At 38.6% G+C, this 22,891-nt stretch overlaps 1 protein-coding gene across 1 annotated transcript in view; it reads right to left on the minus strand.

Moving 5' to 3' along the window:
• The window catches only part of syne2a (spectrin repeat containing, nuclear envelope 2a), an 88,262-nt gene that overhangs the window by 23,699 nt on the left and 41,672 nt on the right, over positions 1–22,891 (minus strand). The window contains exons 63-93 of the mRNA XM_085246081.1: positions 22,173–22,358; positions 21,825–21,947; positions 21,043–21,225; positions 20,679–20,780; positions 19,155–19,256; positions 17,463–17,540; positions 16,890–17,297; positions 16,417–16,505; positions 16,186–16,330; positions 15,624–15,710; positions 14,908–15,063; positions 13,268–13,468; positions 12,648–12,740; positions 12,152–12,334; positions 11,750–11,920; positions 11,469–11,606; positions 9,828–10,027; positions 7,771–7,903; positions 7,093–7,275; positions 6,427–6,576; positions 5,790–5,960; positions 5,288–5,443; positions 5,040–5,195; positions 4,346–4,516; positions 3,866–3,999; positions 3,510–3,705; positions 2,450–2,632; positions 2,179–2,292; positions 1,938–2,086; positions 1,046–1,193; positions 581–675 (exon numbers count right to left, since the gene is read on the minus strand). Coding sequence (XP_085102207.1) covers positions 581–675; positions 1,046–1,193; positions 1,938–2,086; positions 2,179–2,292; positions 2,450–2,632; positions 3,510–3,705; positions 3,866–3,999; positions 4,346–4,516; positions 5,040–5,195; positions 5,288–5,443; positions 5,790–5,960; positions 6,427–6,576; positions 7,093–7,275; positions 7,771–7,903; positions 9,828–10,027; positions 11,469–11,606; positions 11,750–11,920; positions 12,152–12,334; positions 12,648–12,740; positions 13,268–13,468; positions 14,908–15,063; positions 15,624–15,710; positions 16,186–16,330; positions 16,417–16,505; positions 16,890–17,297; positions 17,463–17,540; positions 19,155–19,256; positions 20,679–20,780; positions 21,043–21,225; positions 21,825–21,947; positions 22,173–22,358 — 4,784 coding nt within the window. The remainder of the gene's footprint in view (positions 1–580; positions 676–1,045; positions 1,194–1,937; positions 2,087–2,178; positions 2,293–2,449; positions 2,633–3,509; positions 3,706–3,865; positions 4,000–4,345; positions 4,517–5,039; positions 5,196–5,287; positions 5,444–5,789; positions 5,961–6,426; positions 6,577–7,092; positions 7,276–7,770; positions 7,904–9,827; positions 10,028–11,468; positions 11,607–11,749; positions 11,921–12,151; positions 12,335–12,647; positions 12,741–13,267; positions 13,469–14,907; positions 15,064–15,623; positions 15,711–16,185; positions 16,331–16,416; positions 16,506–16,889; positions 17,298–17,462; positions 17,541–19,154; positions 19,257–20,678; positions 20,781–21,042; positions 21,226–21,824; positions 21,948–22,172; positions 22,359–22,891) is intronic.

Below are 22,891 nucleotides of genomic sequence, written 5' to 3' on the forward strand. Positions count from 1 at the left end.
AAAAGCATAAAATTTTACAACTAATGCAGCATAAGGACATCTCTGTCACAGCTGATTTATCTGCAATCTATAAATTACCAACTGCAAAATAAGTGGGATCTTAAAAATGTCTTCCAGCTGTGAGCAGCGGTTCCAGCAGCGAGGGAAAATTCCCTCTGGGTTCTTTCAAAATTCTGAAACCGTTCCAAGCTTCTCAAAGAATTCAAAGATGGATTCAAGGACATCGAGGAAAAATACAGCAGTTGTCTGCCATGCACACACACACAGTAATTTATTTTCAGTCAGTTTAAGACCTCAAAACAACCACCTCTCATTAGTCAAATCACCACCCCCATTTGTCTTTTGCAATGGATCCTTGCAGCTGTATTATTTCCCACACAAATCAAAAGGGTATGCACTCTACAAATATTTTCTTTTATGATTATACTTTGACCATTTAATGTCTCATGTATTTAAAGAAAATTCTACTGATACATTTGTTATTTTATTACACTAGCAACAACAAATAAGCATTTTATGTAAAATAATTATATGCAAAGTATTTACTTCTAAGCCTTTTCTTGACTTATCCATCATTTACCTTTTCTCTCCTGTTTCTTTTTCCATGGATTTGATTGCATCACAGAGAAGATGCTGCAGAAGCTGATGTCCAACAATTATGTCAGCCTGAAGTCTCTGTGGGAGCAGAAAAGAGGGCACAATGTGATTCTTACATCACTCTTTATCTTTTTTTAAATAAACACTGTTTATGATTAAACATTTCAAAAGTGTAATAAAATTGTAATTACATTTCTTGCAGCATTACAGCTTTTCTTCAAAATAACATGAAAATTGCTCCAGTGCTGCAATGCTCTCAGTCTCAGCGATAAATGAAATTACTGGGTCGAGGAGGTCATTAGTTTGGCTTCAAAGTGAATTATCAAATTTTTCAAATAGTTACTTATAGGAGGTATAAAGATGATTATCAACTTTGCTGATTAAAATGAGCTAATAGAGCAGTTTTTACATAGTTTTTATAACTAAAAATGAATAAAACATATTCTACCTGATGGACAATCAGCATCTCTTGAAGGCTTGGATAACTCGGGTTTTTTCTGCACACTGCTTCCTGCTCCAGTTTCTCCTTGATCTGTGTGAATCTTCCACTCTTTTCCTGAAAACTCAGGGAACGCTGGCACTCATCCTGCAGTTCTCTAGGAAAGAAATGTAACATACATCAACATGCAAAGCTTTCTTTTACTACAGCGCAGAAAAAGAACACTCAGTGCATCCATTGTCTCCAGAAAATGACACAATAAGTTATTCCTCAGAAGAATTTGGCAATAGACAACAACACTACAAAAAACACCCCCACCTTCAGTTATGAGGCTTTATGTATCAGGACACAATAAAAATAATCTGGTCCATTGCAGAAATTAAAATTAAGTAACTATAAGCTCAAATTAATATATAACATATATAACATATAACATATATGGCATACACCATATATTACTCATTTAACAAAAATGTAATGAATTGCTGCATTAGTGCTTCCCAACAGACGCGGTGTAATATCTCTTGTTGTTCCTCAGAATCAGAATCTTTTATTGCCATTGTAGCAATCAAACACTGAACAACGAAACTGACGTGCAATTCTTACTTTCACAGTCAAAATAAAAATTAAGTAATTTTAATTTTATTTATTTTTAAAAGTGAGTTAAAATTGATAAAAGATAAAAGAGATTGTATTTAGCTAACCTTTACCCTGATAAGAATTATATTTACTGTGTTATAATATGTAAAACCTAAGAATAGAGGGTACACTTTCTGTTTATGATGATTGAACACTGCTATGTGATACATAAATATCTGAATTTGCCTGAAAAACTGTTAAATGTGCAGACAGCTACACATAGATTACTATCTTTGCTTTCTCGTGAATTGAACTTCCTCACCTGTCTGATGAACGAGTCATGACTTTGACCCACTCCCTGATAAGTACGTGCAGTCTCTCTGACTCCTGTTTGTTAAGATTCATGTGGCCACTCATGTCTCTGATGTCCAGCAATGATGGAAACAGACCACAGAGCTCCTGGAGTACCTGCTGCAAACCCAGGTATATTTGAAACAACTGTAGTTTAAGAGCATTTGTTAATAAAGTGTACAGGGATGTAGACAATAGTGAGTCCGACGAACCTTTACAGAGTCTGTGTTATCTTTGCCGGCCTTTAGTTTCTGCTGTAAGTCCTGCATCTGCTTTTTGAACACCTCCAGTTGGGCATGAAATAGTTTACGTTGCTCTAAATCCTCCTGCACATTCAAAGAAATGTAACTGAGTATATATAACAGTTTGAGTTTGAGAAAGTGTCCCTCTGCACTCAGTGTGACGATAATAAATTCTCATACGGTGGGAAGCTAGACTGAAAGAAAACTGCACAGGTAAAATATTTCACATAACTTCCCTCACCTCAACACTCCTCTTTTTCTCTGCAATTGCCTTGTTTAGCAACAGGATGCCACGCGACAGCAGTCTGGTTTCTGATCTTATTAAATTTGCAGGTAGTGGTTCTAGCTGGCCAATAAGAGGCTTGGATGCTGCTAAGACATCTCCCATGATGCTTTGCAGCTCTTCAGCAGCACCCTGCAACTTCTGGATAAAAGAACAAAAAACACAAAATTCTGATTTTTCATATTCATATATATCCATGTAGTGTGTTTAATTTTAAGCAGCAGCTTTAACAGAAAAACTTTTTAACCTTTCAAATTGTTTTCATCTAATTTATTTGAGGATTTTTTTTTAAATAAAGCAGAAGATCAGAGCTTCTTTTTCTAACAAAATACACTTTTCTGTGTATTTTGAAGAAGAAAAACCCCAATATTAATAGCACCGCAAAAGCTTTTTGTTAAAAAAAAAAAAGAAAAAGAAAGAATTTCCAAATTAAACACGTAATACTGCATCAGAATTACGCACGAAGAGGGGACATCAGATGTATGAAACCTGAACAGACCACATTGGATATTTCTGCCAGTAAATGCATGCTGCCTGTTCAGTTCCAAGAATAGAGGATCAGTCATTGAGAAAAACATTTAATTAAATTGTGTATGTAATTCGTGTACTCTCTAAACCAATGCCAGGTACAGGATGAGTCAAAGGGGGAATTTGATGGCTCTAAATACTGAGAATGGCAGATATGAAAAATAAGATCTATTAAATCCTAATAAGCTTATTTGCTTGCTCAAGATAACCTTTAATAATCCCAGAAATAGTTTCAATTCAACCACTTAAATTTATTCATGCTTTCAGATATTTGATCTACTCAGTCTTAAGCTACTTTAAAACCTTATGAAACAAATCCAATAACTTGAATTTTTTTATTATTATGACATAAATCACATTGTGGATAACAGTGGGTTTACTGCTAGAACTTCACACACGCATACTGAAGCATTACATAAGCGTATGAGGCAGCTGATTTCTGCTAACAACCTGTTCTGTATAGACAGTCTAGTAACAGCCCTAAACTCACCTTTACTGAGCCATCTATGGCTTGAGTGTTGTGTCCAGCTGAAAGTGATGACCTTGATAGCTCCTCCCACTCATGCTGCAGGTGTTTCTGCTGTGCAGAGCAGCTACAAGAGAGACGAGTGTATTCCTGCCAGACCAAAAGCGTCTCTTCTGTCTTTATGTTTTCCTCCTTCATCTCCTGCACCGTGTTCTGCCACCTGAGAAGGATGCAATGCTTGATTACTTTGCGGCTGTATAGCGCTAACATGCACAAAGTAAGACCATAGTTGCCTGATTTAGTTGACGATGTGTGCAACTGTAACATGTATAGTTGTTAATTGAAATATTGCTGCGTGCACTGCAACGCAGGCCTCTGACCGTTTTTGTTCTCCTTCCACTTCATCACGTAGTGCCTGTGCCGCTCCATGATGGAGAGACCCTACAAGACTCTGACAGGATTTGTTCACAGCTGCCCAAAGTGCTTCTCCTTTTCCAGCCTCCTCCTGGAGTTGCTGTGGGACATAAAACACATTTCTTTTATATTCCTTCTTACTCTAAACTAAAGCTTAGAGACTGAAAAGCACTGACGGCTTGACATCTGTGAGTGCCTACATCTATTCTAAATCTGTCACAACTAGAATGAGGGGCTTTTAACTTCATACAGCTACAGCTGGTTGGTCAAAAACATTGTTTTTCTAAACTGTTGCTTTAACACTGGCAAATATATAAGGCTTTCAGGAACTGACATGTCAAACTAATTAATATGATAATTGTTAGAATGAAATACAACATGTGATTATTTTTCTTGTAGCTTTGTATGCACACAGTTGGATATAAAGGTTCACCAACAAGGCTTACCAGGAGGAAGTCCACGTATCCCTCTGCCTGCTTCAGCAAGAAGAGAGGAGCTTGTTGATGCTGAAAGGCACAGCGCACCCTGGTGGTGTGCAGAGTCACATCCCTCAGATCTCTGTGGAAACAACTCCACTTTTCCACAACCTGTTGAAGCGCAGGTCTCAGAGCTTTCATCTAGAAAGGCCGCCAGAAACAAGACCATTTATAAAGATAATTTATACTGTAGCTCAGTTCATCTGACATTTGGAATGATTTTTTGAGTACTCCATGCATTCTGTGCAGTTATTGAGCAACTTGTAAGACATATGACTCCACTAAGCACCATGTTTGGCATATGGTGCTGATCAGGGTGAGTTTATCAGAGCTTTGTTTGCTACATCTGGAAAAAGGGACAGAAAAAAGAATAAACCAAGTGAAAGAGTGGAAGGACATAAAGCCAAAACAATAAACTTGAAAACACTTTGCAGAGGGAAAATGCAAAACTGAGTGATGAGTCACTGTGGGTCTATCATGATAAGTGACCCCTTTGTGTATGGAAGTGTTACTCAAGCATAAAGCAATAACTTTACATGTTGTCCAAGGTGTTTCAGGCCGAAATACTTCTCATCATCTGCTCAGGACAGGATTTACAGCTTATAAAGCTTGTGTTTTAATATGCTGTAATCTAGCACTGAATTATAGTAAGACTGACTTTTACCTCTTGACTAAGATCCCGGCAAGCATGACTGATGCCCTCTGCCTCATTAGAAAAGGCAACATCACATGGGCGCTCCTGTTCCCTTTTATCGTACACATGTGTGGTTTTTAACTCTTGTAGAGCTGCAGCCACTTCCTTCACTCTACCCTCAAGAGCCTGACAAAAAAAAACACATTCTCAGATCAGACCAGAGTGGAGGGGATGATACTCTACAAAAGGCCCTCATCTCTTTGCTCCTGTTACTTTACCTCCCACTCCAGCAGAGCCTTATGAGCCAGAGTTTGGCTGGTGGGCTGTTTCCACTGATTCAGCTGCTTCTTCTGCTGCTCTATCCAGACGTGGAGACACTGCAAACGCCTCTCCCTTTCTGCACAAGTGCGATGGATCTGCTCAGCGCCACAAATCTGATGAGAGAAAGCCAAACGGTGGATGAATCATGACAAGCAAAAAAGTCATGAAAAGTTATGTCTTTATAGCCGAGTTCGTGTTAAAAAATGTATTTTCTTGTTCCTGTTGCTGTAAAGTAATATAGATTTATGGCCTCTTTGGGGTTCCAGTGCCGATATAAATCACTGATGCAGCACACTATGAACTCACACACATATTTTTTACATAATAGCCTTTTATCAATGTCCAACTTGAAAAATCTGTTTGCATCAATAAAAATATGATAGATGGATAAACATAGAGGTTACAGTTGCATCAGATTAGTAGTAATCTGCCTGTTTTATTAGTTGCTGAGATAGAGACCTGACTTTCTAGCTCTCTCTGAAAGTGCAGCCACTGCAGCCTGGAGGCACCGAGTTCCTCTGCGAACGTTGTACGCTCAGAGCGGACTGCCTGGATGTCTGCCATCTGAGGCCTGGGCTGACACAGGAAATGAAGGAGGAGCTGCCCATTGGTCACAGCAGCTTTGAATGCCTAAAAAAACAACATAAAAAATGAATAAAACTACGCAAACCGAACCAAAAACCATGCTAGATTCTCCCCTGCTTGAATAGACCAACAAATCTGATTTAATGTAGATGCCTCTGTTGTGCCACTTTTTTTAACTTACATTTTTCATACCTTTCAGTCTTTGAAGAATTAAATCAGTACTGTTTTAGTGGTTTAAATTATAGTGCTTTTACTGCAGGATGTGATTCATAGATGTCACTGACATAACAGCAGAAAGAATAAGAGCCATATCGAGGAGAGAACAGTGAAATGCACCCTTTCAAGGAAAAAGCAACGTATAAATTTCAGATGCTCGCTTGTTGATTGTCAAACAAATTGATGGATGGGTTGCGTCAATTCAAAGTACAGACTGGCACTGAAATAACCTTTCAAATATAACCAATTGAAATAGATGCAGAGGAAAAAGTGAAAACAGAGGTGGTTTAAGTACCTGGAAATTCTGCAGGATTTCAGTGACCTGAGCTGCACTGCTGGCCTTGAGGACTTTTTCTTTCTCCTGGTTCATGCAGTTCTTCATCTGTTTGAGCCAGTCCTCCAGATCAGAGAGAAGCTCCATCGATGGCTGTGCTGCCAGGAGACACTAAAAGGGGAAAAGATAATAAAGAAAGCAGGGAGGTTCACTTTACATGACATATATTCCTAACTTTAGTTAGTTTTTTTAGATTACTTCATATGATTTATCTAACAATGTAATTATATTTTTAAACATCTGCTCCATTACTATCTGACCTTTGTGCACATCCGCATTATTAAATCTTTTTTATCTTCTCTGTGATTGCCAAATTTTTAAACATCAGAATGATTATGAAGCCAAATATCTGGTTCCACTCTCTGGTGATAAATGCTCAGGAGAAATTGAATCGTGGCTGTCTTCTAGATTCATGGTCCTCCCTATCCTCACTCACCCTCATATAGATTTCAGCAGGGTTTAAGGTTGCACTCCCCTAACTGGAGAGGAGTTTTCAGTGCCCAATTATTTTTGAAAACCAACAGTACTTCAATAAATTGGAAACTGGGCCACTATAGAAACCACTAGAAAGGGGCTATTCATCTAACATTCATCTAACAGTTAGGGTCTTTTGAAAACATTCTGCACCTGTTGCAGCTGGTCTTGGGTTTTTGACATGTCAGAGGTCAGCTGGTTCCAGCTGTTCTCTAGTTGGGTAAGCTGAGTTCTCAGTCCAGGGCAGTCAGCCTCCCTCAGCTGGAGGAGCTGAGCAGCATCCTTGGATGCCGAGGTCTTCAGTACAGACATACGTTCCACTTCCATGGAGAAATCCTGGGGACATGTTGAGGTTAACTAATATTAGAAAACAAATCAATATTGTCCAGCAGCCAGTTTAGACCCATATGTCCATCCATTACAAATTTGTGTTAATTTATTTGGACTTTTTGTAGGTGGTGTTTGCCCTTTCTAACTAAAGCTGGGGACAGGATTAAATATTATGTCATGTAAGGAAGCAAATTTTTATTAATTTCTTCATGATCATGTCATAGAATGCAATAAAGGGTTAGGGTTATGGTATCTGCTTATATCAACCTCGTATACCAAAGATTGTAGCGTTCTGTAACATTTTACAAATGCATTTTACGAAGTGCTTGAAAAAGACTTAAACCACAGGAACGATGAGGAATCATTTAATTAAAAAGCAAACTAGTAAGAAAAAGACAGATGTTAGGATGTTAGGGGCAGACTGCAGCGATTCTTTAACTAGGCTGTTATTAATCTTCTTTAGGTCAAAGGCTATTTGATGAGAACACAGAAAAGCCTTACCAGCAGCTTGATGAGATTACTTTGAACACACTCCTGACTCAGGTCAGAGAGATTTACCAGACCTGACAAAGTCTTCAGGTGTTTGTTGGCACCAGCCAGCCATTCACTCACCAAGTCAAAGTTGGAGTGGAATCTGTGGGGAGGATGGAAAAGCACATAGCTCAACCAGTGGGGCAGAACATGACTGTACCTTCATACAGAGTGAGGTAAGGACTTGGGCTTGGATCCACAAGTGATAAATAGGGCTTGTAAATGAGTGGGTTTTTTTTTCTGATGTCTGGGCTGTAGAATACATTCAATGAGAATATAAGGAACTTTCTGTACAACAGATTGTCGAATTGTTGCTGTAGGAACTCATATAGTAATTCTTTGCCTATGTCTGTTTTTCATTTGGCACGTTTTGTGTGGTCTGTGCTTCACTTTTTACTGACTAAGAGCCCAGGCAACATTTCTGAGCATAATTTTTTAAAAAAAACCTAACAACATGAATCCACTAAATGTTCTGTTCAGTCTGTGGAAAGAACATAAGTCACTCAGATATGGATTTCAGGATGCTCCTATAAAGTATGCTACAAAGTTATTTGTTTATATATTCCAGATCATTTTTGCAGGTTGCTAGTTAAAGTGCTGTTAATATTCTTATTAAAAATTGCCATGGCAACTTTTGTGAATCCACTGACAAACATTTGACTAACAGTAATTAGTAGGGATGGGTATCGTTTAGGTTTTATCCGATACCGGTGCCAAATCGGTACTTTTGAAACGGTGCCGTTGCTCAAACGGTGCTCAAACCGGTGCTTAAAGAATGGAGAACACAAAATTGGTCCAAAAACCTCTCATGTTCAGCTGGTTTTTTGTAAAAAGATAACAATGTTAGCCTTTTCTGCAGCTATGGGGCATATATGGTATCACTCTTGGCTGGAAGCAGTGCTTAAACAATGGAAAAAACACAAACTTTATCCAAAAACCTCTCATGTTTAACTGTTTTCCACTTTTTCTTTGGTCATTTTAGCCTTTTTGGCCAGGGTGAAGGGAGTATCTGCCATCAAACAAGAGGACAGCCGCATGTAACTACAACGGCGTTTGCTAGTTCACCTTACTGCATTAATGTAATAACGTGGTTAGCCTACTCAACGTAAATTACACACGAACATTAAGCTACTCACGCAGAGAAGAACGGCTGCTGCTGCATCATCATCCTCATCATTTCTGCTACACTGGCAGGGCTAGGGGCCAGGACTCTCCTCTTCGGGGTTTTTGGGGGATATTGCTAACTCCGGGTCAGATAACAGGCAACCCACACACAGTAGATGCGCTCGGTGTGAGGTCTCGCAGCAAGCTATCATACGGCGCATTTCTCGGCTTTAAAAAAAACGCTATGCGTCGCCAGGTGTTTCATCGGATTTGAGGTGTTACCTCCTTTGACAGTATCACAGTATCAGCTTAAAGCACTTGTTGCAGGCTGTTGAGTTTGCATATTTTGCTGTGAAGTACAGCCAGACTTTTGACCGCTTCGCCTTGGGCTATCCTCAGAAACGTAAAATGATTGGCTAGAAGTGTGTCACAGCTCAGGAAAAAAAAGCACCGAAATAAAGCACCGAAATGTGCCATCATAGCACCGGACACCGGTACCGATCCCTAGTAATTAGTGGTTAACTTCACAATCAAATGATGGAACAATGAATCACTGTGGAAAGACCAAAGAAACACACACAATACCTATACTCTAAACATTTCACACAAGGCCATCAGGTTATACCAGGCTTCATTGTACTTTAGCTTACACACAAATCAATAGAAGACTAAAGACAGCTGGTTGTGAGGCGCTTTTTCACATAGTAAAACTGAAAGGTTGTGAAAGAACATCTTGTTAGGGAGGTCTAAGTTCTTTTTAACAACCTTTTAAAAAGCTCATGCTGGGTAGAAAGAGACTTTTGGCAGATATTTGAACAAAGAACAAATGAAGAAAAAAAAATCAGCAACATTTTTCATTCTGTGCAGGCAACAGTTTAAACTTTAGCCAGTAGATAATAAAGATCCCAGTGAGCCTGGATCACCTGATTTGGCTGTCCTGGATGTCTCTGCAGCGCTGAATCTCTTTCTCTGTTCGCCTGTAGGCATTCCTCCAACGCAGCTCCAGAGCGCCGCCTGTCTGATGGGTTGATGCAGCAAGCAGGGGCTCTGCCTGCAGCACCTTACCCTGATCCAGAATTGCTCCTAAAGTGGCTTTGTTGTCATCCAGCTGGACCAGTGTTTGCTAAGTGGCAAGGAGACTTATCAGTGCTTATGCTTAGAATATCTGGAAACTCGATCTAATGCTCAAAGAGACACTTTAAAAGTCTGACGTGCAAAAATGATACGTGAAAGAGGTAGAGGACAGAAAATCAACAAGTTAATAGCAGATGCAAAAAAAATCATCTCTCATTCTCAGTGCCAATAAAGCAAAATACCACCTAAGCCTTCACTATGGTTGCAGCTCTCTTTATTTCACAGTTCACTCTTTATTACTGTCACTGTTAGCTTCTATTTTCCCATTTTCCCACCAGTATTTTAGCACCATTCGTTCCTTTGTCCTAAATTGACTCAAGTACCTTGGCTCCTCACTCTGTGTCACATACACACATTACTCATTACGATGTGACTGCAGTGAAGAAAAGAGCTCTCACAAATCCTAAAGAAGCTCATTATTCGGTTTCTGTTAAATTTATTGGGGGATGTATTTTCATCACAGTGATTTCAAGTCATGACGCACAGAGGCAGCTGATGGTACAAAACTATCACTTTAGTAATTAGTCTGTGGTGAAATATGCAGTACCAAATGAGATATAAAATCCTAAATAGATTGATGGTTGCTGTCAGCTTTTAGTTTAAATTAATTCTGAGTGTAAACTGGAGAGTCCTGTCCTACTGCTGCCTGTTCATGAAACAATACAACTTGACATAATGTTCAACTAAGATGAGATAAGATAAGATAAGAAGTACTTTATTTATCCCGAGTAAAATTCTTTTGTCATACACATGCTCAATGCAGCAAGAGAGACAGAGAAGCAGAGGAATACGATATACAATATGTACAAGTATATAGTAATATACAGTAGGATAGTGCAAAATATAATATCAAATAACTGTAACAAGTAACAATATAACTATATCCTGAAAAATAAATAGCTTAGCTATCAGTGCAGGTGATTCTAAAAGTGACATAATATTGTGCAAGTGAATAACAGAGTAGCAGCATATGATGGGGAGATGAAACAAACATTCAATGAAAAACTGTTGGGTGATATTGCACGGTCTGAATGGGAACAGAATAGCTTTGTTATAAATCCTCAGGAAAATCACCTACAGAGCGAGGAAGAGTTGTACAATCTTTTGTACTAACCATCTAACCAACTAACCATCTTTGTAGTTTATTGAGGGGCTTTCTGGAAAATACAGGAGACTAGAGCCCAGGATTCTTATTAAAAGAAGCACTTTCTTCTCTTTCTGTCTTTAAAACATTATAAAAAAGAAACCTTTTATGTTAACGTGAACTGATTTCTGTACGAATAATGAAAATAAACCTATCACACTAAAATGAGAAAACTAGCTCCTAGTGACAAACAAACAGATTAAGCTAAGGAGAAAGAAAAAAAGTAACAAAACAACTCTGACTTAGAGAAGTGAGAACAAATTATGTGAAGTGTGACAGGATGTACCTGGCAGGCATCTAGTCTGTGCTGCACTAACTCCTCCTCATCATCATCTCCCTCAGGCTCCCATCTGCTGATGAAGGCTTCAGACTCATCCAGCACTCTCCCCAATCGACCACAATTATCCTCCCAACGGGTCCATTCCTAGAGCAGAGCCAAATATAAATCCAAACCCCTACTTTGAAATTGAATCTATGAATGCATGTTTTTCCAGGAAAAATGAAACAAAAGTGCACATTTGTGAATGTATAAATTCATATGGCCTTCAGCAAATATGGGCTACAAACCTGAAGTCTCCTTTGAGAAGCCATTTCCTGTTCCAGAGCCTGTTGCTGCAGTGATTTGGCCCTGGCTTCCAGGTGTACCCGTTCATTCTCTTGACACTTGAGTGCTTCTGGCTCATGTTGGGATAGATACTGAACAAAAGCCATCTGGGACCTGAGGACCTGCAGAAGCTTCTATATCACCAAGAGACGAGCAAAGCGATGATCAATTAAATAAATGTGGCAACAAACTGGATGTGATTGAGGTCTAAATACTCGGGTGTCTAATGATTAATTAGTGGAGGTTGTGCTTGCAACATGGGGCTCTTTAAAAACCAGGAGTTTGCTTCATACTCTTGAAGTAATGTACCAAACTTAAATCTGCTCTTTGTCTGTGTTTTGAAGAACTTCCTGAAAGTGAGATACCTTGTGTGTGCAGAGAACAGCTTGAAGTTTGCTGCAGCTGTGAACCTGGCTCATCTTTCTCTCTCTTATGCATTCTTCACCCAGTTCCAGGAGCCGAGTTATCCCCTGAAGCAAGGACCTAGAACTGTGTTGCATCTTGGCCTTTTCCCCTGGACTTTCCCTCAGATGTCTGGCCAGCACACACTGCAGAGATACAGATGAGCAGCAGAATTTAAGAAGAATACCACCAACTTTTAAAATACAGATCCTACATCAGTAGCAACTACTAAGTCAGTGAAATGTAATCAGTTAACTATGGCATCCATATAAACTCAGTAAGCACTAATATGTCTGAATAATTGTCAGCAAACTCATTTGTCTGATATCATAACAACTGCCTGTAATGGATGCTTTTCTGTTATATTACTAGCATTTTAATTAGGCCTTCTCTAGTATTGTAACACTAGTGCTATTAATCATGCACACATACGCAGCAAAGCTGTGCAGCAGTGGTTACCTCCAAACTGGGACCATCCTTTAGATTTGGAAAGCCTTGACTCTGCCCAAGTTCAAACTCGTCCAGAAGACACAGCTGATTGGTGGAGATCTCCTATTGAAAGACACAAATAATATGTTAGCTTAAGTGCTGGAAGAAGTACTGAGGTTCTTCACCAACTCAAAATGACTGCATCACATACTTTACATGCAAACAGCTTGACGCTCGAAGTTTGCTATTAGTAATGAATGCTTGGTGTGTAAAATCTAAGCCTGTATGGTGGAAATTAATCAAATTACAAGAATAAAGCACCACAAAATAGAAACTACCTCAGAAACTATATGATGATTATAGTACTTAGAGTAGGAGTGATTTTACTGACATTTAAAAATACTTATACTAATATTCTGAATATTGAGTTACACTGCATAGCTTACTAAAACATGTCAAAGCCCAGCAGTTTTAGTGACACAGTTTCTGCACAACCACAGACATGTAAAACATGTACTATTCACAGAGTCTGTTGTTTCTGAGTGCTACTGTAGAATTTGGGTTTTGCTGCAAGTAAAAATTGCATATTTGATCTAGTCCTGGGAAAGGATGGGAAAGGGGTCGACAGTGAGCTCTAATTTATTTCAAACCTTGCAAGGGTCCTTAAGGCCTGGATCTTCAATAAGCTGATTGTGGGAGGAGGTCAAGACCAGCTGAGCTGTATGAAGACAATCCTGAAGGCAGGTCAAACAGCTGTAAGCATCTGGTTCTTCCTTTGAAAGTTGAGGCCTGGTTTCTGACACTACTTTACTCATCAGTTCAGAGAGGGTCCCCAGCTCAGCTGATATACACTGCACACAAAAACACAAAAAAGGACAAACCGAAAGTAAAAATTCAACCCTGACATTCAATTTTACAGAGAGACAAAAAAAGATATAATAGTAATGGATAGATTCATTGGCCACTGCAACATCTATTCAAATGCTCCGGAAAGCAAATATCAAATCAGTTCACTCTTTATTACTGTCACCATTAGCTTCTATTTTCCCATTTTCCCACCAGTATTTTAGCACCATTCGTTCCTTTATCCCAGATTGACTCAAGTACCTTGGCTCCTCACTCTGTGTCACATACACACATTACTCCATCAGAAATGGGAAGAATGTGGCATGGTTGCGGTGGCAGACAGGCTGATCTAAAAATTTCAGAAACCGCTAATCTACTGGGTTTTTCCCACACAACCATCTTTAGGGTGTTACGAACTTGTATGTCCATGTGTTTGTTTGTGCAGGTGTTGTGTTTTTTCTATGTTAATTTAGCTGTGCCAGGGCCCTGTTCCAATTGGTGCGTGGACATACTGCCCCGGCGTGAGTGGATCCAGCTGGAGGACCCGCCCATTAAAAGGAGGCTGGAGTGCTACAGCGGGAGAGGTCCTCGCGTTTCTCCTCATCACCCAGCAGTAGTCCTGTGGTAGCCGCTGGCTGCAGTATACGCTTGACAGTTGTGGAAGTGGAGTGGGTAGGGGTGAGCTGCCGTTTCTTTTGATCACCCGTTTTCTCCTGTTTTGAGTTAGTTAAGGAGGTTAGACTCTGTCTTTATTTTTGACTTTGTTTTTGGTGAGGTCAGGGGTGCGGGATTTGTGTAGGTTTGTTTTGTTTATTGTTTTGGCCTTGGCTCACCCTGAAGTGTTGACACTCCCGTTTTGGTTCTCTTTATTCACATTGTAAATAAATCACCTCATATCTAACGGATTTGTTTCGTGTAACTGCTTGGGTCTTGGGGGGGAAGCGAGTGCCTCGCTCATGTTATGGCCTGGCCCTAGACGGGTCGTAACAAGGGTTTAAAGAGAACAGTCAGGAAAAAAAGAAAATATCCAGTGAACAGCAGTTCTGTGGATGAAAATGCCTTGTTGATGCAAGACATCAGAGGAGAATGGCTAGACTGCTTTAATAGATAGGAAAGCAACAGTAGCTCGCATAACCACTTGTTACACACAAAGTATGCAGATTTTGTTGCTGACCATGTCCATCCCTTTATGACTGCAATATACCTATCTATGATGGTAGATACCAGCAGGATAACGTGCCATGCGGCAAAGCTCAAATCATCTCAGACTAGTTTCTTGAACATGACTATGAGTTCGCTGCCCTCAAATGTCACAGTCATTAGCTCTGAATCCATGTGGGATCATACATTGTGGATGTGAAGTACGTGTGTAGCAGCTATGTGAGTAGATATGTGAAGAATAAAGGCAGCTCTGATGGCAAAAGGGAACTAACTGAACAGTCACCTCGTGCTGCAGCAGCCTCAGCTGAGGTTCATCTTCAACCGTGCCACCACAAGTCAACAGAAGGTCAGTCAAAGAATCGAGGCAGAGGAGGACCTGCTGTATAGCCTCGTAAAACTCCTCTTTCACACCTGGATGAGAACCATCAGTGGAGCTCACCTGGGAAAAAGCACAATCATCAGTTTAACTTACCACAGTTTTTTAAAGGTCAGATTCTCTGAATATTTTGGCTCATTCTTCTTAATTTAGTGATGTTTACTATTTACTACTATGCTATTCCTACATCCCAACCTGTTGATACTAATGTATAAACAGAGTTAGTAGATCTTATATTCCGTACCGAGATGAAAAACTGGACAAATTGTGTCTAGCATGTTATCTGATTGGATTTTGACTTGAATGACATGAAAAACTTTAAATATTTTCTATGAAAAGAACTGTCCTTAAAAATGGTGTTTCATGATTATAAAGACAAAGCTGCCAGGAAATAGCCAGTCAAGCCTTTTGGTAATTGCTTATTTTGTAGCCCTATTTAAAAAAAATCCATCTTTGTGCCTTCATGTGCTTGAAGTACTTTTCAGAAATACATCTGATTATTTGATTGAGCCTCAGTCCTCCATGTTAGTCAGTTATTTGTGAGAGAGCGTACTACCTGTGTATCTAGATCAATATACTTTCAGCAGGAACGCACTTAAAAAGTCTCTTTCTATTATACATACTATTTTTCTTAGCATAGTGATGGCCTCCTGTGTGTGCTGAAGAGCTGCACAAGTAGATCCAATTGACCTCGACGCCTCATCTGGAACCTAAACACAAAGAGAAAACTGAACTTAAGGTTTAACAGCAGGTGAAGGAAAAAGACAGAATGCAACAAGGGTGTAACTGAGCAGGGGCAGGAGTTACATCCCCTGCTTCATCCTTTCATATTCAGTAATATCGGATCCATAATTTTGCTTCCAGTAAAACAAAATCGGGTCTTTTAGCAGCAGAGGGAACGCTCATAATGATATTCTTTTGCTCATTGTGGGTCCTTTTTCATTGTGGAAGACAAGCAGCTTCACAGATATGAAAACAAAATGAGCTTTGGCACGGAGGACAGGATGAAAGGATTGGCGAACCTTGTAACCTGGTTGCTCTGGTAACAGATGTAATGGCTATGTTGGTGACATCCACATTTTAGAAATAATTTTACTTCTATCACCTCACACCTCATGTACATCATGCAGTCTGACTGAATACTACAGATTCAAGCACTGAATGGTTATTTTCCTGTTTTCTTACCTTTTTTCTGTTCTCTGCATCTTCTCTGTTCTGGCTTTGATGGTTCTCCTTAACTTTTTTCAAAGTGGTAATTTTTTCAGTAATCTGGGAATGAAGGTGACTCCACCTTTGGCGCTTGGGGTTAACATTTTCATGTCCAGGCAAACTAGGGACCACAAAAAGTTTATGAGCCTTTGATATGCTGTGTAAAGAGGAGGTCCAAAACTAAAATACTACAACTGGAATTTTTACCTGATCGGCTCAACAGAAAACTGCTGGGATCCTCCCAAAAAACAACTGGTGCTGACTTCAGTTTGCTCCCTCAGTCTATCAAAAACATCCTGTTAAAACAAACAAAAAAGTTATTAATCTGGTAGTTTAAATACTAATTCTGCAAACTTAGTTTGTTTGCCTGTCTATTTGTAAGCAGTCTAGTGTCCACAGTTTTCAAGAGATCCTTTCAAATGTTGTGTGTTGGTCAAGGTCACACCAAATGTAAAAGTAAAAACTTTTTATTATCCACAATTTTTTATAGAAAGTCTCGAAACTTCACAACAATGGATCTTGGGGGACATGAGTTAGCGCCCAATGTCAAAGTTGACTTTGAGTTATTACTCCAAGTAAGATATATATGTATATTTATTGTTAAATTAAATGTCCATGAAACCATTTACTTAGGCTTAAATAACTTTGATCAACATCTCTTTGAATCTTCAGACAATTACCAGATCTGAATTGGGAGCTGTGGACAGCGACAGCTTCTCCTCCTCTATCAGCTCATCTGATGCTCTTCCAGCAGCAAATGGAGTTATCGGTCTTGAAGGAATCAGCCTTGTATCTTCCGCTCCAGCTGCTGCCTGAGGGGTGTTTGTGCGAGGGTCAGCATCAAAGGCTTTGTGTTTCGGTACATCATGCTGGTGCACAGCAGCAGCTTTAAGCTGGCCTTTTGCTGCAGGGACGGCTGCAGTGTTTAGTGACTGAGCGGTCACAGATTCAGGAGTAAGTGCTACGTCAAAATCAGCTTTAGCGTCAGGTGTTATTATTCCAGCCTCAGCTTGTTTGGCTTCAAAGTTGATATCTAACTCAGGCTTTTCTGCACATTCAGAAGACTGATTAAGCATACCCTCCAGGACCTGAAAGACAAATGAAAGATGATACTAGAAATAACTACAACTTATGGTAGGTATATTAAGATTAGTTTAAAAAAATCTTATGAAAATGTTTATAAAAAAGAGCATATTATTGAAAGAAAAGACAATAAATACTCTTATATATCCAATATGAAACTGATTATTTACCTTCATATGTGACGGTGGCTTATGTTCTCCCATATCCTCCCTTTGCACTTCTGAAAGCTTGAGCGTGTCCTCAGGGTCCTAACATATTGGTTGTATGAATATACAAATGCAAACCAAATCCTTGCACAAACACATATAAATTACTCATGCTATTCTCATCCTGGGTGTGTGTATGAAAGGAAAGGTTTCTGAGGAGCAGCTGCTTCTGACAGCGACAGAGTGGGGTTATCAGCAAACACAATGACCTGCCTCACACAGCTCATTAAGAGCATGCAAAAATCTTCTGGTTTCTTCCACAGCACAGGAAAAAGATAAAGTATTAGTGCTAGAAATTGTGAACAGAATTACATCGAGGGGTCATTCCATGTCAGTTCACCAAATACCTACCACCTGATCATCTCAGATTCACCTGAAAATTTTTCAGGGAAAAAATATACTTTTTAATAGGAATTCTGCAAAATTTCAGGTCCCTGCTGTCATTATTTCTTTTGTCAAAATGAAGCAATTGAAAGAGAGAGTGTTGGGAGTGTTTTTAGATGTTTTTTAGCATAATCTCTGAGGGTCCATCTTAAAATTCTATTATGTAGAAAACTGCTTGAGCTACATCCTTCAATTTATTCAGGCTAAAAGAATCTGGCAGTATGGCTCGCAGGAGTGGAGCTCAGGTTTATATACTGTAGAAGGATGGATGCCTGAAATCACTATTTAGATGAATGATCTCTGACAACAGATGTGGAGACCTGTGGAAACCACAATTTAATATACAACACATATAATATCCTTTAAAAGAGTCCAAATCAAAGCCAATGTTTTCACTGATACTGATGCATGAATATGAGAAAAGAAACATTAGCATCCACTGTCAGTGTAATATTCCAGTTAATGTTTTTAGAAAGAACATGTTTCTCTTTTGTGACGATGTTCTCTCTCAATATGAGTTTTTGTAATACTCATATTTATGTACACCAGGCAAAGACTGTTTGATGTTTTACCCTGACAGCTGAGCAAGAAAAAAGTATCTGCACTGGGTGCCACTGCAATACATTCACTCACTAGCCAGTTAATTAGACACACCACTCCAACAGCTCTTTAACACAAATATCTAATCAGATAGTCACTTGGCAGAAACTTAATGAATATGAGCATGTAAATGTGATTAAGATGACCTCAAACTAGATATCAGAATATGGGAGAAAGTAGCTACACCCTTAATGATCCATATTCATACAGCCATAGAATCTTATAATTGCTTTAAAAAATTTGGACCAAGCTCAAGTAGTTTTCTTATCTTCATCCCTTGAACTAATTTCTTTTCAGAGAACTAAGTACAGCAAGGATGTGGATGTTATATAAAAAGAAATTAAGAATCATTATGTAATTTTTTTCAGGAAAATCTTTGATGGTCACTAATTTGATGAGATGATATGATGGATTGACCACAAGGACCAAATAAAGAAGGAATAATTAGAGTAGAGGAAGCCCAAGACATTCAGAGTTTCATTCCAAAGGACCTAAAATCCTGTGCATTTTTAGAAAATATTTGCTAAGTCTTACACGTTCTGCTGCTGTGGGTGTGTTACTTGAAATTCTGTCAGTGAGCTTAAATAATGAATGTGAAATTGTGGAATGAAACCAAAAAGACAGAGGTACCCAGAGACATGCTCTCATGTGATGTAATTACATCTGATTTACCTCTGGAATACTGCTTGTTAGTGTGTCAGAGGATGACGAGTGACAACTCTCGTCATCCTCATCTTCCTCTTCCTCTGAGTTAGACACCTCAAAAGCCCCCTGCTTTCAGTGATAAGGGTGGATATATGATCAAATTTGTGATTTAAAGGAAAACTGGAAGAAAACACTGCTTTTCTATCGACTCTCATCACTCTTCTTTATCTAACAACAATATCAGTAAATATTGAAGTTAAAGTTTTTATTAGCAGCAGTCACCATTTCATTACTCCTGCACTTTCATTCTATTTTTTGAGTTTTATCTGCAATTTTACAAATATAATTTTCTTTTTGGATAAGGTTAGACCTCTTTAATTTAATCTCAAAACACAGTTATACAGCTTTTTAATACCGTAGTACAATAGTGAAATTCCCCCCTAAAACAAAGATTTTTGGACTTCCTTGAGCCTGATGAACAGCTCAGTATAATTATTTTATAGAGCTGTTGTAAGATCTAGCTTTTTTCATTTGAGGGAATTAGCCAAAATAAAGCCTATCTTATCGAAACAGCATTTTGAGACAGTAATCCATGCCTTTGTTACTTCTAGGCTGGATTATTGTAACGCACTTTATTTTGGGGTTAGTGATGCGTCCATTAGGCGCCTGCAGGTTGTGCAAAATGCTGCAGCACGTCTTTTAACTGGAACAAAAAAGTCTGAGCACATTACCCCAATTTTAATTTCACTCCACGGGCTACCTGTACATTTTAGGATTGTTTTTAAAATTCTCTTATTTGCGTTTAAATCTCTCGGAGCTACTACAACCATATACACCTGCCCGTTCCCTTAGGTCCGCCAATCAGCAGCTCCTTAAGGTACCGAAAACTAAGTATAAATTTAAAGGTGATCGTGCTTTTGCTGTAGTTGCTCCAAAGTTGTGGAATGATCTACCCTTGCATGTTAGGCAGGCCTCTTCTCTTTCTGAATTTAAAAGTCTTCTTAAAACATATTTATTCGCTGAAGTCTTTGGCATTGATTAGAGGGGTTGACTCAATTTGTTTTAACATGTTTCAATTTATTTTAGTTTTTAGTTATTTATTTTATTTTAACTTATCTCATTTTAATTTTCTTTACTTATGCTATTAGCATGTACAGCACTTTGTGAACTCTGGTTTTATGTTAAAGTGCTTTATAAATAAAGGTGGTATGGTATTTTTTTCTCACACAGGATTCTAACAGCAAGGTTCATCTAATCCCAGATAACAGAGTGAAGCGAGTGAATGGGGGATAGTCACTGCACTTGAATGATTCACCAGTTCTACCGGGTTTCTGAGCTCAAAGAACACTTTTAAATTTTGGCAATAAGAAGAAATCTTCTACATTGTGATTTGTTTTTCCTCTCCCAAAACAATTTGATCAAAAGCTGCTGAGAACTGCAAGCACAAAATGATTAGAAGAAGGTTTACTTCAATCACGACAGCAAAGAGCAAAGACCACACAAGTGTTATTTGATTTGTTTAGCTGGTTTAGTTATTTAGCTAAATGTTACCTGGACTAGATGTGTGTCCAGCTGTTGCATTTGTCCAGGAGTATGAGAGCCTGTTGTGATTGCAAGAATCGCACTTGTTTCTTCCTCTTCTCTGATCTTGTTCTAGGTTAGTCAAAGAGACGAGAACATTTAAGAAAGAATGGAAGCGGTGACAGAGGCTCATAAAAAAACAAATCCACTGTGTTGAAACAAGGATCCAGTTGGCGACAAGAATGAGTGTTGCTTCATACAGTAGTGCAACATTAAAGTATATCAGCAAAGTAAGGACAGCATCATAAGCACCTTTTGTTGGACCATTTTTTTCTTTTATAGCAGAACAAAATCTTTATTTTTGCCTGTGTGCTAGGATTCAGACATGCTGTACCTCGAGCAGAGAGGCTTGTTGCTGTGTGAGATGTTCCAGCTCCTCGAGTGACTGCAGGAGCAGCCTGGCTTTGGAGTAGACTTGAAGTCCTTCTTCTGCTCTTTGTGGGATGTGAAGCTCTCCTTTGCATTTTTCTAGATCTTCTAACATCCTCTGCATTGAGCACAAATTATCTTGGATCACCTGAAACACGTGTAAACTGTTAGTTTGACATTTTCCCCCATATATATGAGAGAGATAGCAGATAGGTTTAAGCATTCATCTATGCCACTGCCACTTCTTTACATTTACAAACATTTGTAGCTTAAACTGCTTTATATTTCACTGTATACATATTTACATGTTTCTAGTAAAGATTGAAAGAAATGCGCTGCATTTGTTTCTAAACTTCTTATTGAGAAATCTTCTGGTTGTCCTATGTGTTTTTATAACCACAGATCAATTTATACTCCAGTAGGTCTATTTTGTCTTCAAAAATCATCAAAGTGGACAAACTGCTTTTATTAACTGTGCTTCATACAAATGAACCAAGATGGTAAAATCAGACACACCCTTTAAATGAGTTGATCCAGGAACACTGAGCAGTGTAAATACAAGTGTTTTAATTACACCGATGTCATCTTTTATGTTGTATTTCATTCAATTTATTTCCTTGTAAATTGCTCTCAGTGCCATTCAGTTTAGTAATAACAGTAATATTACTATTATTATACCGGTACTACTGCGACCACACTAAACTATTTAAAAAATAAATAAATCACTATCTAATTGCATTGCTGTACCTGTCTGTTGTGCAAATGTTCTGTCAGGGACATATTGGAGTCGTCCATGGAGGATAAAATTGTTCTGATTTTCAGCACATTTTTCTCCACAGTCTTAAGTTCAGCTTCCATGTCCTCCACCACCTGAAATGAAAATTGTCTTAGACATTTAGCTTTGTATGAACACTGTTGTATATGCCCACCATTATAACTAATGTTTATGACACTTTCTGCTGTCTGTACTGTAAATGCTTGCAATCTTCAAAAATCCAGCTACAATGCAAGTACAGAAATTCCACTCAATGTGCCCCAAACTGGAACACTTGATATCGCTAACAACCCAAAAGTCTGAAGTGTTAACATTCTTACTACAACAGCCTGCAAAAGCTGCTCCAGTGGCTCGAGGATGCTGCCTTGCATTTTGAGGACTTGTTGGTCGTTTTGCTCCAGCCTCTCCTCCTGGGCACTGATGTCACACACCGCAGAAATTTCACCCAGCACCAACCTGAAATCCTGCAGGTTCCCCCTGATCATCTCAGAGTCATCCAGGACCAGCTGTAGATCAGAAATTTAAATCTCATTTAAATTTAACAAGAAACATTTGTTAAAGGGAACCCCTTAGGTTTGTTTTTTAGATCAAAATGTTTATTCTTGGACTCTACTCAGGTAGCTTTGCATGAGTCACAGTTCAAAAATGATCTTTATTATCCTAAACTTCACCTTGGTACAGTACCTCAGTTTATCCAATGTCAAAGTCAAATTAAAGTTGTTTCCCACACCTTTAACATAATAAACATAGTAGATTGTATAGTTTTCTGATTTACTTTACTTACTTTACTTTTATTTGATTTTAATATTATGTTGATATTTTATGACTTGTATATGCTGTTTCATTGCCATTGTGAGGCAATTTGTAAAGTTAATTTTGAAATATATAAGAAATATATACTATATTATTATACTATTATAGTACTTATACTACACTATAATATTGTTTGTGACCATGGAATGGCAATGCATTTTAATACAGGCCTAAATACAGAGGTTTACTGGAGGATACAATCTATGGATACATGTAGGAAAAAATG

Source organism: Mchenga conophoros, linkage group LG15 (genome assembly GCF_057382185.1).
Source record: "Mchenga conophoros isolate Kocher_MC1m ecotype Shallow Benthic linkage group LG15, M_conophoros_male_GT1.1, whole genome shotgun sequence".
In the NCBI taxonomy this organism is placed as follows: domain Eukaryota; kingdom Metazoa; phylum Chordata; class Actinopteri; order Cichliformes; family Cichlidae; genus Mchenga; species Mchenga conophoros.